Raw genomic sequence first — 14,091 nt, forward strand, 5'->3', positions numbered from 1 at the left:
GTGGATGATTTGAAATTAGGAATTCAAATTTAAATATTTAATATGTTTGTCCAATTATTCATCAAGAAATTTGATAAAAGATTACATTGCCTTTTCCTTTCTACTTGTCTATGTAAATACAAGAAATTCTTTTTGCACTTCTTCAGCTTCTTTCCTTGTATTCCTCCTTCCCCTGCTGTGGGAAGAACAAGTGAAGCTCATTTCTTTGTATTGGGGAATCCTTATTTTCTTGATAAGATTTCTGCACTCTGGACATGCAGATATTCTCTGTACTTGCTCATTTGTTTTTATGCAAGTTACTTTGTTTTGTTCTGTTTTTCTGAACTCCCAAGATTTATTTTTGAAAGTTGTGTATTCACAGTCTATTCATTTGGAAAACCAGAGCTGCAGACTTTTGATCTCTTGCTTCTCTATAAACACAGTTGGTTTCTAACCTTGTGGTAAGTTGACATTTCAGAAGTATGGTAGGAGAAAAAGAAGTTATTAGTTTTGGGTTGTTGGAGTTCTGTTTTTTTAATAATAAATTCCCATACAGAGACAGTCTCTATATTTGATTTTTTTTTTCTGCAAGGTTGTCTTTGTTGCTCTGTCATGATGCAGATGTTCAGTTTTCAGGTACATATTAGTTGTAAGTTTTCAAACAAAAAATTACACTCCAAAATGTGTCTCCCACTTTGTGAAATGACATCAGAGGCTCTGGCCCAGGGCTAGAAGTTCTCAATCCCTACTCTGGTAAACTTGTATTATTTGCACTTGCAATCTTAGAGGGAATTCAGTGTGAAACAGAGGCCATTTCTTCCAGCTTGTATTTCATTATTAATCCTAACCTTTGCAATCACAGAACCTCAGTTATGAGGAGGAAAAAATATTCCAACCATGTTAGAAATTACCAGTTGAAAATGTCATGAGCTGAAAGCTTTTACAGGTTTAATATAAAATTAGACTGTATGGTAGTTATTCTGTCTCCCAGACTGGTAGGAATTCCATGAGGATTTCTAAGCTCTGTCTGTAGTAGTTAATCTTCATCATTTAGAAAAATGTTTATTGTTGTTGAAAATGAAGGTGAGTTAACTGGGCAATGATTCACAGAGGGACTGCTTGACACTGAGAAAAGCGTGGTACTTCCTTGGATGGCAGAGAGCCTTTGTTTTAGTGGATACCTGTCATAAGTATTCTGTAAATTTGGCTGAATGATCTGCATGTATCAGGTCTATTTTATCTTCAAGCTTTAGCTTAGGTAATTAACAGATTCAGGGTTTTTTTGATAGCAAATTTAATTAGGGGAGCTATGGTAAATTTTTTGGTTTAGTTTGTTGTTTTGAGATGGTTTTTTTAGTATGCTTTCTCCCACAAAGCCTAGTTTTTACTTACATTTTTGTGGCATTTTGTGCCCAGTGCTGATATCCAGGTATGCATCACCATTACCTGCATCACTTCTCCTTTTGAGAACTTTTAGGAAATCCAACATATTTCTAAAAGTTACAGAAACATAAACCAGCCAATCTTGAAGAGAAAAAACCCAACATTATATATCAGTGTGCATCAAGAGTTCCTGTAGTGGTCAGTGTACATAATCTGACCCACAAAAACTAATGTGAACGCTTCTTTTCTGAGGAAAAAATTTGATTTAGACTGCATTTATTGTAGAATAAAGAAAGAGACGTGTATGCAGGCCTGTTGTAGATCCTGGGCTGCAAATTGACTTTTTTTTTTTTTTTTTTTTTTTAAATCTTTCTTTATTTCAAAAGTCTGTATGGTCCATGTCTTTAAAGCAGAACAAACTGGACCTTCATTTCTGTACTAAAGCTTTTGGAAAAGAACAAGGGAAGGACTGTAGCTTTTCTTACTTGATTCTTTGCATTCTTTGTAAACTCCGAGGTGTAGAAATGTGTCCATTTGAAGTCCAAAATATGTAACTGAGAGCTTATTCACTCTGCAAAGCAGTTATTCATAGTTACTAAAACAAGGATTTAATTTCTCAGACTAAAGTCCAGCATATGCACTGTGTCTGGGACTTTTAGAACATGTCTCACTGCTTTAGACCTGGCTCTGACCCTGGAGCTGGTGTTACAGTGATATAAGGAGGAAATTTTTTAAACCAAAACAACAGAGGTGGCATGCTAATGTTTTGATGAAGTCAGCTGCTGATTGCCCAAACTACAGGAAGATCCTTCAGCATGTAACTGATCTTAAAATTATCTTCTATTTTCTGTTTGAGGTTCCCCAAATTTATGAATCTCCAGTTTCCTCTTTAAGTGGTGCTCCAGTTTAGAATGTACTGGTGACATTACAACCAGTGGTGAACTGCATTGAGATGTAGACCCAGCCTATGAAGGCTCAGGTAAGAGTTTGGATTTTTGTTTGTTTTTTCAACTATATGGCACAGTTTTGGTAATAGTTTTTTGTTGGTTTTTTTTTTTTTTTTTTTTTTCCCCAAAAGCTTTATAAGAAATTATGAAAGTATTTTTTCAGATTTTTTTTTTCTACAAAACAAAGCCATATATTAAAAAAAGAGGCATTTACCTGAACTTCCTAGGCTGTTTTCGTGGTCATGGTTTTTTCCCAGACTGCAGTGCCACTTCAAGAGGTGCTGGTAATCTGTGGCTTCAGGGAACTTGAAAAGGACACAAGTGAATTTAAAATTGCTACAAATTGAGCTCTTAACCATGTTAATTTGCATATTTAGGGTGCTTCCTATGTATTGCTTAAATATTCTCTTATTACAAGTCTTCAAAAAGTTGTATGAAGACAAAGTAATAGTGAGATGTAGGAGGTTTAAGCCTACACTGGCATGGACTACTACCTAGAAAATTCTTCATTTTCACTTACTGTGATTCAATGATGCACATGGTGAAACATACCTACTTTGTTACCTATTGTTGCATAGTGTGAGGTCTTAATAAAATCAGAAGTGCTGATAATAGGGTTAGTAAACATAATTTCCTATGTTTCTAATAAAAATGTGTCAGTTCAGTCATATCTCTTCTGCTCATCAGGGTTTGAATTAAAGAGATGATGATATTGGCTTTTGCAGCCAAGTGACATGTTTGGCAGCACGATAAGCATTTTAAACAAGGGCATAAAACCTGTGGAAAGGGTTGGAGTGCAGGAGCAGAGCACGACCGGGAATTGCTGTGTTGCCTCATCTGGCTTCTCAGCTTCCAGTCCAGCACCTTCCTTCCCTTTGGCACTTTTGATACAAGTTAATCCCAATCATGGACTTTGTAACTGTGAGTCAGAGATCAAAGCCAGCCCTTGAAAGAGGCAGCAGACTGATTCCTGTGCTGAGTCAGCTGGAATACAAGTAGATCATCTTATAAGATGGAGCATCTCAACATCAGCTTTGTGCTCTGATTTACGGCCCAAAAAGTGGCTTACTACTGCACTGGAAAAACTCCACTGTAAAGACTTCTCTTCTAATTTAGAAATCGTATGTAAAACACCCTTCACTTTTGCAAAGTGAAACATAATAATGTTACAAGTCCCCTGCTTAAGAGCTGCATCCCATCTGAGTCCAGGGGGTAAATTCTGTCATCTGGCTTAGGTGTGTTCGATGCGAGGCAAGGGCAGGGCTGAACAAAGACGACCAAACAGAAGCAATTTTATGTTCCTTGGTTATGGAAATAAATTGTGTAAGCCGAGTTACCAAAACAAGCCAAAACACAGTGTCCCAGACTGTCCTGGTCTCTGTTCTTTGCTCCTTCTCCCCTTCCCTATCCCTGGTATCAGTGTAAGCAAGGAACAGACTGTGATTCTTGTGCCAGTGGCTGGGAGTGAAGTATTGCTTGGGAATATATATATTTATTCAATTCAGCTTGACAATTTAGCAGGTTTTGTGGCTGTACGACAAAATAGGTCATGCTGGTGATTCTGGCCCAAACCTGGAAGGGAGCTTTGTGTAGGAGAGAGTGTATTATTTCATTGCTTTCCTTATCTAGGATTTAAATTTATGTTAAAATTCCTTTAGCATGCTATGATGTTGATGGACTGTGATTCAATTTATAGTACAGGGTATTAAATCCTTTTAGTTTAGGATTAATTTGTTTATAACAGAAGATTAACAAGTGGAACCGAAATATGATAGTCCAGCCAATATCTCTGAAATACTGTGTTCATTTGTGTACATCAGCTCATCTTCAGATAATACAGAAATATGATCTGCTCTTCAGGGGTGACAAGGAAAATAGACTCACAGGAGGTACCGAACGTTGCATCTGTCATGTGTCTGCTCAGTGAATGTCGTGCTGGTGATAGTCATTACTTGGTAGTGTCTAGGGGGAAAAAGTGCACTTAACTGCTGGGAAGGTTGATTATTTTATTTATTTATTCCTTTATTTCAGTTGATATTTTTATAAGACAGAGTGGTGTGGTACTGTGATAAACTCATAGTTCTCGGTCATGAGGTGCCTCAGAGGTGCATCTAGGAATGCAGAACGATCAAACTCACACAAGTGGGATGTGTTTTTGTGCTTTGATGCTTTAAAACATTATTATTAAAGCAGTATTTAAATATTGAAGGTACTGGTATACCATTGAGTATTTTATGTTGAAGTATAAGTATTCTGAAATTTACATTTATCACATGGTTTGAAATAACAGTGTCATTTGGTAGTTGGAACAAAGGCTTTACAAGCCGTGAGTTTTCAGTATTTTTCCTGAAGTGTTAAAAATTTAAAGAACACAGTAAAATCTTTGGTAATGGGCAGGAATTTTCAATATCAAGATGTCGGCGAGCTTCAGGCTGTTCAATGAATAAGTAATGACTTGAAACAAGTGGCTTTGCTTCTGTCATGCCTAGACAATGCAATATGGCTGGCTGCTCATAAAACAAATCCAAAGCTTCCTTATGTTGCTGATTTTTTTATTTTAAACTAACCTATGATCGTGACATTGCTGTGCAGTTCTCTGCTGCTTATGTTTTAAGTTGAAATCTCATTTTTGTTTCAGATTCTCCTTCTTCAGTGGTTAACAAACAGCTTGGATCCATGTCACTTGATGAGCAACAGGGTGCGTGTGACAGGAAATGCGCTCTCCCCAACCATAGCTGATTGCAATGCTTCCTTTTCAAATTGCCTTTCATGATGATAAACAGTCTAAAAATGCTGTTCATCTGCATAGAGTTCTGTAAGCAGATCTGCTGGAAACTCATTAATTATTTAATTCTCAGTATGAGTAACAGACTAAGGTTGTTTTCAAAAGCCATCCTATGCTCAATGCTTGATGCAATTACTACAGTTCAATGTAGGTGCAGTAAATGTCTTATGTACTCTTTACACATTTAAAATAATTTTCTAAATTGAGAATTAAAATTAAATCTTTAAACAGGTTTGGTTTTTTTTTTCTTTTTGAATGGTTCTTGGATAAGAATGCAAATACCAAGATTGAAGTAACATATAATCACATAGTGCCAAATTAGTTTATCTTACAATCTCAAGAGAGATGTGCAGTGTTGTTATTCCTGCAGTGTGTGAGTAACTGAGGAGCACCTATGGCACTTGGGTGCATCTTACCCCTGTGACCACTTGTCCTACCCCCCTTCTGCTAAACAAGGACTGGTGTTGCTTTGTAGGATCCCTGTGGGCTGGGGGTAGAAAGGATATCTGTGAGCTTTCCCTATGCAGAGAACTGGGTCATCGGTGACCCCAGTCCAGCTTAACCAATGCCATCTGTGGGGAATGTTTATGCCTGAATAATTAATGAGTGATAGATGCTAATTTTAAAATAGATTTCCATACACTTTGCATTATGCTGACTTCCATATCCAAGTCTCTGTAGAGATTTAATAGCTTAAATCCCACAAAAGAGCTGACTGTTGTCTTGTTTCACATTCTAAACTAGAAAGCCATTTTGAAATCCCACTTTTGAAAAGTAGTCTGTTTGGCAACTGTTTGAAAGGATGGTTTATTTTAGGATGCCAGAACATGGTGGGGGGGGGGGGAGGGGGAGGAATCAAGCTGTGTTTCATACATGATTTGTGGAATTATGTTTTGTGATGAAATAGCCTTAAAAATATGTAAATTTGCTAATTCTTCATGGTTCAATAGCCAACATCAATCCAACAGTCAGGTTTAGCCAGAAAACTTGCTGTCTGTTTTGAACACAGGATAACACATTATTTGATCAGAGTAGAATAACCTAGAATTAACATTAAGAGTCTATATGTTTACTGAGGTTCTTACAACTGTAAAAGTTTTGGGAAACTGTTAAATTGTTCTGTAAAGTTGTGAAATTAGCCCAACTGACAACAAAGATAAAACCACAAGTTTTGGCCCCAGAAATCAATTGCCAAGTTAGTATCATTTTCTTCCTCATGCAGGATCAGTTGTCTTATAAGCTAGTTTGTGTATTACTATTTTTAATTGCATAATTGTAATAAGCTCATAGTTTTAATAGACTCATAGGGGTTTCTTTTGTAGTAGTTTTTTTCTGCATTTAAGAAATTACTTGAAGTAATGTGAAGAGATTTCCTTTTATAGAAGCACTCCAGGTTTCTTAGTATGCAAAAACACTTTCCCAAAATACATTTGTTTATCAGTACACCAATTCTCTAATTGTTTTTCTATTTCATTGGTAGACAAAGTTACTTCTAATCTTGAAAAATAGATATTTGAAAAAGGAGCAAATTTATTAGGAAATCCATTGTTCAAACGATAACCAGAAAGAATAATTTGCTGATGTCCAGTTGGATTTTGGAAGTTAAAGTGCATTAGTTTCACTTAGTATTTGAGCAGAAATCTCAAAATACTGTATGTAGCTAATGAAGGAATCCATAATAGTTCTTTTCATGTAGAAATATAAATATTTCATTCTTATTCCTGTCTTTTCCTTATTTAGTACTGAATCAGCTGTGTTCCGTTGAACCAGTCTCTCCTGCTGATATTTATGTTTTAAGTCTGGTTTGGGGTTTAAAGACCTTGTATTGCAAATGCATCCATTTATGATGCCATCACTCTGACAGTCCAGGAAAAGCTCTTCGTCATTCCTGTCTGTACAAAATGGTTATAAATGCATTACAGTGACCTAGCCTGGATTTTTTTTTTTCTTTTTACGTTTGTGGGCTTCCTTTGGACTGTGATTGTAACAGTGGAGGGTTGGCTGTTAGATCTACTGTCTGAACTGAAATGAGTGAAGAGGGAACTTGAGGCTCAGTAGCTATAAATGTGTCCATGTATCCCATCCCGTCCCATCCCATCCCATCCCATCCCATCCCATCCCATCCCATCCCATCCCATCCCATCCCATCCCATCCCATCCCAGTGCTGCTTCACATGGACAGAGAAGTTGTGCTGTTTCCTGATATTTCTAGATATTGGTGTGAGGGTTTAGTAGTCTGTTATGGTGATGGGATCATCTAGACAAAGAATTTACATGCCTTGGGCTATACATTAGGCTGGTCCAATGAATTATTTGATTTTTCAGTCTTCCCTTATACTGACTGGTATCAGTGTAACAGTGTTTAGTCAGAATTCCTTGCTGAATAAAGGAATCGCCGCGCTTCCCTCAAAGTTCAGCTGCTTCTGGATGAATTTTCATATGTTAAGCCTTCCCGGTGAATTCCTATTTTCTGAAACACACCACCTATTTTTTTTTTCTCTTTGGATCAATTTTTCTCACTTCAGAAGAATTATTCTTTGATCTTCACACAGAATATAGTGCTGTGTAGGAATTATTTTAGGGGTTTTTTTCCATGAGAAGTCATCTATCCTCTTCTCACGGGGTTTCCAATAGACTAATGACTAGGATAGCACTTGAGATGCGGGAAACCAGCTTGAAGTTCCTTAGGGTGTTAGTTTAAGTAAGAAATGCACTCTGTAAGCTTGTCTTTATGTACTTCCACGTCATAGTTGGGAGCCCCAATCTTTGTGAAATTACACTTGCATAGGTTTCTTTTCTAAGGGAAAAAGTGTCTCTGAGGGGTATTGTTGTCAGCAGTTTGGGTTTCTGGGGGGTTTTATCTAGGGTTATGAATGAAATTCTGTCTTCAGTTTTAAGGGTGGTTGTTTAAAAGTACTTTCTTCCTGTAGGCACCTGGAGAATGGACTGTTTAATGGGAGTGTGCTTTAGGACAGGGTTGTTTATGAAATAAGACTGTAAGTTGTTGATAGTATCTTTAAAGTATAATGTGTTTGGCTGTAAAATTAAGTAAAGTTTCAAGGCATTTTTGAGGCATTTGGAATAGTTTAGTAAGGTGTTGACAAGCTACAACTTCTGCTTGAAGCAATTTATTACTCTACTAGAGCTTGCAATCAGAAATAGTTTTGGCAATAGCTGCCCCCTAAATAAATGGCAGAAGCTTTTCCTCTTCTTCCTTTTATTATCAGTGTGAAGTAAATCTGACCTGATGGGATGAACAGGGTAGAGAAAGAGAACAGTTCTTCATTTAGCTCTAGGCAGTCTTTGGCAATCACGTTGTCCTTCCTGAAAAAAAAGAGTTTCATGACTTCTGGGGTTTATGTGCCTTCTCTGACAGAATGTTCAGTTGAGTACTTGGCAAAGTTTAGTTGTTTTCATCACAGAGGCTCCCATTCAGCTTTCCTTAGCAGTGTAAGTTTTATACAAAATACTGAATGACACAACTAATTCCGTGCAGTTTATTACCAGATTCTTGTCTCATCTGTCTTTTAAAAAGTTTCTCGTTCTTATTACTGTCTATGTTATACCCTTAAGCTACTTTAAAGAAGAAACTGACCCAATCCTAATTGGGATGTTGTTGTAGATTTAAGAAAACCCTGTTACCCAATATATTTAACAGCTCTCCATTTCCAGAAATTTGTAAAAGTAATTTCTCACTCAGTGCTCCCTTTGGATTAGTCTAGAGCAAATCTTCCAACTGTTTGGGTGTGAACAAGTATTAGCATTGCTTCCAGTTTAAGTGTAGGCACAGGACAGTCTTTATGCATCTTGGTTAAATTTTCAAATGTTGAGATTTTGAGAGAGGAAAGCACTGTGATGATAATGTGATCTGAGCTCTATAACACAAGTCTAATGTTTAGGTTCATTAATTAGTTATTAATAATTAATAATTAGGTTCATTCATTAGGTTCATTAATAATTAATAATTAGATTCATTATAGGGTAGCAATGTTTGGTTACTGTGGTTGGTAATATTAACTGGGTTTGTGCTGAAGCAAACATTGCACAGCAGCGTGAAGTCACAGTGGAATAGTCTTGGACTATTCACAGCACTGAGTGGTCTTTCTTTGTCTGGGTTCCCAATGCCAAGACAAGTCTTGTCTGTACCAATTACAAGGGAGCTGAAGAATTCTCCAGCTCTGTCTCTTTTTGATTCTTTGTGTGTCAGTTCCTGATAACTTGTGCAGTGATTGGAAGGATCAGTATTTGTACTTGCTCAGGGATGTTTACAGTTTGATCAGACTTTTATACAAGGAGATGTTTGCTCATATGTTGTCAAAAAATAAAGAAAACACCTGTTTAGTTAAAAAGAACATATCATTTTTGTTCAAACTATCTAGAAGAGAATATTTTATAGTTCTATAAATTTTTTTTTTCTGAATTTATTTCAGGAACTGGAGACATTGCTTTTGATCAGTTTTATCCACTCTGACAAGGGTGTAACCAGAACCTTTATTTTAGAAGGACTATGAACTTTTCTTTTTATAGGATGAGGCCCATACCTTGTGCATAATTAGGATGATGATTGTAATCAGTTAATTCTCTTTCACATAAAAATACTTCTTTTTTTTCCTTCAGGGTTTTTGTGATATGGTTTGGGTTTTTAAATTTCTCTTCAGAATGTAGAAATAAGTATTTAAATTTCTTTGGCACAGTTGATCACAGCTCTGATCCTGCGAGTGGGCTTCTGCTTGTCACCAGTTTAAAAATATGAGCATTGACTTTTAGGTTAAATTCTTATGTGCTATTTCACAGTTACTATAATTTAATTGCATCTTCTAAAATAAATATCCTGTGGCAGTATTGTAGCCATTACTGTTTTGATAATAGCCTTTTTAGTGGGGAAACTTGTAGGTTTGTGTTTAAATCAAATGTTAGGTTTTAATGGATTTACACAAAGACGATCTGAAGCTTTTACTTTATTATACTTGTCAGAGTGCTGCCAATATTGCAAGTATATTTATAGTCAAATTTCTGTATTCTAGAAGAAAATATGGGATGGTTTTGTCCAAATAAAAAGCTCATTATTTTTGAAAAGTGAGACTACCTAGGCCATGAATTTCACTCAGAGGTGGTGGACAGATGGGTGTCATTGAATAGTTCTGTTTGGAAGGAGCCCGTAACATCCTCCAGACCTCACCTGCAGCAGAGGACTCACTGCCTTGCTGTGGTTTCAATGTAATTCACTTCTGTTGCTTTTGGACATAGTGAATAGTTTGTTTTGCCAGTGCTCCCCTTCTGCTTGCAGTTATTATAATATGGAATTTGGTTTTTTTTTTTAAACATGAAGCTCTTGAGACATGAATTTACAGTGTTTTGTGACAACTGGCTGACAATTCCCAGCAGATCTAAGGGTATTGGTGGTTGTCTAGTTTCTGAGTAGGCAGCAAAGAAAAGGGGATGGTGATTTTTCTAGACTGCTGATTGTGTCTAGATCTCATAATGTTTTTTTTCATGTGTATTTACTGAGGCCTGAACACCAATTAATTTATATTTTTCTTATAAATATATTTATTAGAAATGGGATCTGCTTATTAATGATTAGATTGTTCATATACATACCTATCTGCAATTTTATTTACTTGCATGTTGGACAGCATCTCCTTTGTTTGGTCTTATAATTAGAAATAATTTTAGACCATTTTTCAAGCATTGCAAATTCTGTGTGTTTACTCTGAAACTTTTTAACATTTTGCTTGACCTGTAAGAGACCTTAAATTGATACTACACGTACTAACTGCTACATTTGGCTTTGTTAGGATAACTAAATGAACATTCAGAATTAGAGCAACTTCGTGCATATTACTAATTCCCCTTCAAACTTTATCAACCCCATATTTACAGAGAGTGATAAGCCACGAACAGGAACAGGTGAACCAGTTTTAAGTTTGCACTACAGCACAGAAGGAACGACGACAAGCACAATAAAACTGGACTTCACTGATGAGTGGTAAGAAATTAATTTTGGTTTTGAATGGTTCGTGATCAGCACATATCAAAAATACTTGTCAGGCACAGCTATAGGTAAATTATTTTGCATATGATTTATGTCTGATTTTAGGTGTATATAGACAAATGAAATGGCTGTAGTCCCTAATGCATTCAGAACATAAGACAGCCATACTTTAACATCAAATTTATACAAGAGGGTTTTTTTTGTGAGTGTATTTACTGTGAATCTCTTTAATGCAAACATAATTTGAAACATGCTATTTTCATCAAACCTGGCATAATATCGGTGTCTTTTAAAGCAGGGTAGTAGAGTGATGGAAAGATGGTCCAGGGGCTGCTGGTTATGTTTTGATTCTCTGCTCTACCAGACTTCTCATATGGTATTCTGCAAATCAGGCAGTTCCTGAGTTGTAAAACACTGAAATTAGTGTTTCTGTGTCTTAAGAGTGTTTATGAATACATATGGTTAAGATCTCAACTTTGTGGACTGCTTATTACAGTGATGGCATCCTTTTCAGATAATAAATGCACTGTCTAATGGCCTGACTTACTTGGTTTTGTATCAGTCTATCAGTAGAGCATCTCAGGAACTCCCAAAATAACCACAATCCTTATTTTATTTCATCTTACTTCTTATTCCTCTGCTTATGTTTTCAAAATTATTGTAGAAGACACTAAGTAGAAATGCTTGCTGGTATTTGTTAGTGAGGGGAAAAAACCCAACCAAACCCAAACGTACTTAGCTACTCTTAAATGCTGTGGCTTTAAATATCCCCTCTGATCACAGCAGTTTGGAAACCTTAGACAGTGATTCATAATAACCAAGATTTTGCCTGTGTGAATCTGAAATACTCTATTTATAGTCCAAATCCAGCAAGCTTTGAAAAAATCAGTTCTGCTGTCATGTCTTTAAGTAATTCTGCATTTAGTTTTGTAGTACTATTTGTTTAATGCTTTAGGATAGACGGACTTCATAAGAAATATCAATAAAGAAACCGAACATGGTGGTCAGCAAACTTAATGGAGCTTTGGTGGTGCGTGGTGGTGGCAGAGGTATAAAGAAGGGTTGTGTGGAGAACTTGGGAAAGTGAAAACCTGCTGTGGAAGCAGACAGCAGGACTTAATGTAATGAAAGCATAGGGGCTTATTTTGCTCTCTCAAAAACATCCTCTTCGTGTAACTAGTAGGGTGAAAAATAACATTGAATCAAAATTAAAGCAGGGCAGTAAGTGAATGTAAATTGAGCGTTGGGCTGGAAAGTAGATTCCTAAGAGTTAAAAATATCTTAGTGTTTAGACCATGATTAAGTTTATAAAATGAGACATGAAATAGCAAAAATGCTCTATGTGGTGGCTAGCAGTAGCCTTCTTGTCTGGTCACTCAGAAACAATGCTGAAAATCCTTGATTTATAAGAAATACTGAAAGGACTAGCAAAAACTTCCCTGTGTTCTCCAAATTTGGTACAGCAATGACATGAATGAGCAATGAATATTGCTCATCAAGATGAGTCAAAGCTCTCATTTAATTTAAAAAAATAAAAGTACTGATTCCCAAGTACTAGATTCTAAAGAATTTAGACTAAGCATGATTTGTGCTGCTTCTAGCAATGTAGCATATGAAATATTTATTAATAGTATACACAGGTAAGAAATATTTGTAAAGAGTCACTCTAAATTCTTGAGAATCATGCTTATAATTGTCGTAAGTCATCTTTGTTTTCTGCTTTTGTCCAGTGATTTGCATAAGTTTGAGGCCACATCACAGGTGTGGGACAGGAGAGACTGAGAGAGCTCAGCAACAAGACTTTGCATTTCCTAAAAGAAGATCTTTGCTAGAAAATCTAAAATCATTAGTTTTGATGACATTCAGGACAGCATTTTACATATTTCCTGAGGAATCAATTTCCTTACTGTAAACAGAAATCGGAGTTTCACAGTAGTTGTCTAAATATGAATGGGGAGTAAATGTCAAATACCAGCTTATAATAAATCTTGAGAAATAACAAAACTTTGAGAACTGAAAGTCCACACCTCAGAAGGTATACAGAAATTATATCTAAGGTTGAAGGGCCTTGAGAATTTTATCTGAATCAAATTTTTTTAATTGAATGGGATAATATTGTTTATTAGTGCTCAGCTGATAGCTTGTCATACCTGAATATTTATACATGTAAAAAATGTGCAAATAGTGGAAAAGACTGAATCCTTTTGAGTTCTCACAATAATTGGAAAACTAATGAAGAAATTCTTTGAAGGTTAAAAAAAAGATAGGAAGGAGAGAACAGGGTTCTGTGATGCAGGGGAATAGTGTGGGATGAGTGGTAATGGGCATAATAAAAGAGAATTTTGAAATTGCTGTGGAGGTTGATGGTTGTAGCTGCTGCCAGGAGCTACTGAACAGTGAGACTGCAGTGAGAAAGACAGTGGCATCAGGCTGTGCTTTGCAATGATCTTCTCTACTGACATGATTCTAAATTATTTTCCTTTCACATGTATGTCGACAGGAGCAGCACAAATTCAAGCTCTAGAGGGAGTGGAACTCATTGCAAAACCGAAGGCCAAGAAGACTCTATAAAAACAAAAGCTTTGGATGAGTCAGGGCCTGAAGGTGAAGAAGCAAGTAAGATCCAGCAGTATTTTTGTATTGCCAAAGCAAAAATTCTGCTTTTGTGTGTTCATGATCATCACTGCACACAGTGGGAGTCTCAAACACGTGCACGTGAAGGCAGAATGCAGCCATCACAGAGCAGGATTTTTTTAGGAAAGAAAAAGAAACCAATCTGAGATAGTTGCAGGTCAACAGAAACAAAATTAACTTATCCTGTCTTGAGTTCTACAACCATTATTCTTTTTTCTAAAGGGCATACTGTGGCACAACTTGTATCAAAAGACAGAACAACTGCATTTTGCAATCATAAATGAGTGCTCAGTGTTTTGTTACATTTCTTTCAGGCTCTCACTCGATTTTGTTACATGTGGCTGTCTTGCTCAATTCAGTGCCAAAGG

The 14,091-nt window shown here is 36.3% G+C and overlaps 1 protein-coding gene across 7 annotated transcripts in view; it reads left to right on the forward strand.

The window, feature by feature from the left end:
- Nucleotides 1-14,091, forward strand: part of DCAF6 (DDB1 and CUL4 associated factor 6) — an 82,152-nt gene that overhangs the window by 46,020 nt on the left and 22,041 nt on the right. For 4 of the 7 annotated variants that reach the window (XM_027888346.1, XM_027888347.1, XM_027888349.1 and 1 more), the window contains 3 exons: nucleotides 4,948-5,007; nucleotides 10,978-11,083; nucleotides 13,590-13,705. In XM_027888346.1, coding sequence (XP_027744147.1) covers nucleotides 4,948-5,007; nucleotides 10,978-11,083; nucleotides 13,590-13,705 — 282 coding nt within the window. The remainder of the gene's footprint in view (nucleotides 1-4,947; nucleotides 5,008-10,977; nucleotides 11,084-13,589; nucleotides 13,706-14,091) is intronic. The other 3 variants (XM_027888348.1, XM_027888350.1, XM_027888351.1) reach the window with 1 other exon arrangement.

The sequence above is a fragment of the Empidonax traillii genome, unplaced genomic scaffold (assembly GCF_003031625.1).
Source record: "Empidonax traillii isolate 1590-97213 ecotype Southwest subspecies unplaced genomic scaffold, ASM303162v1 scaffold236:size2090792, whole genome shotgun sequence".
Taxonomy (NCBI): Eukaryota; Metazoa; Chordata; class Aves; order Passeriformes; family Tyrannidae; genus Empidonax; species Empidonax traillii.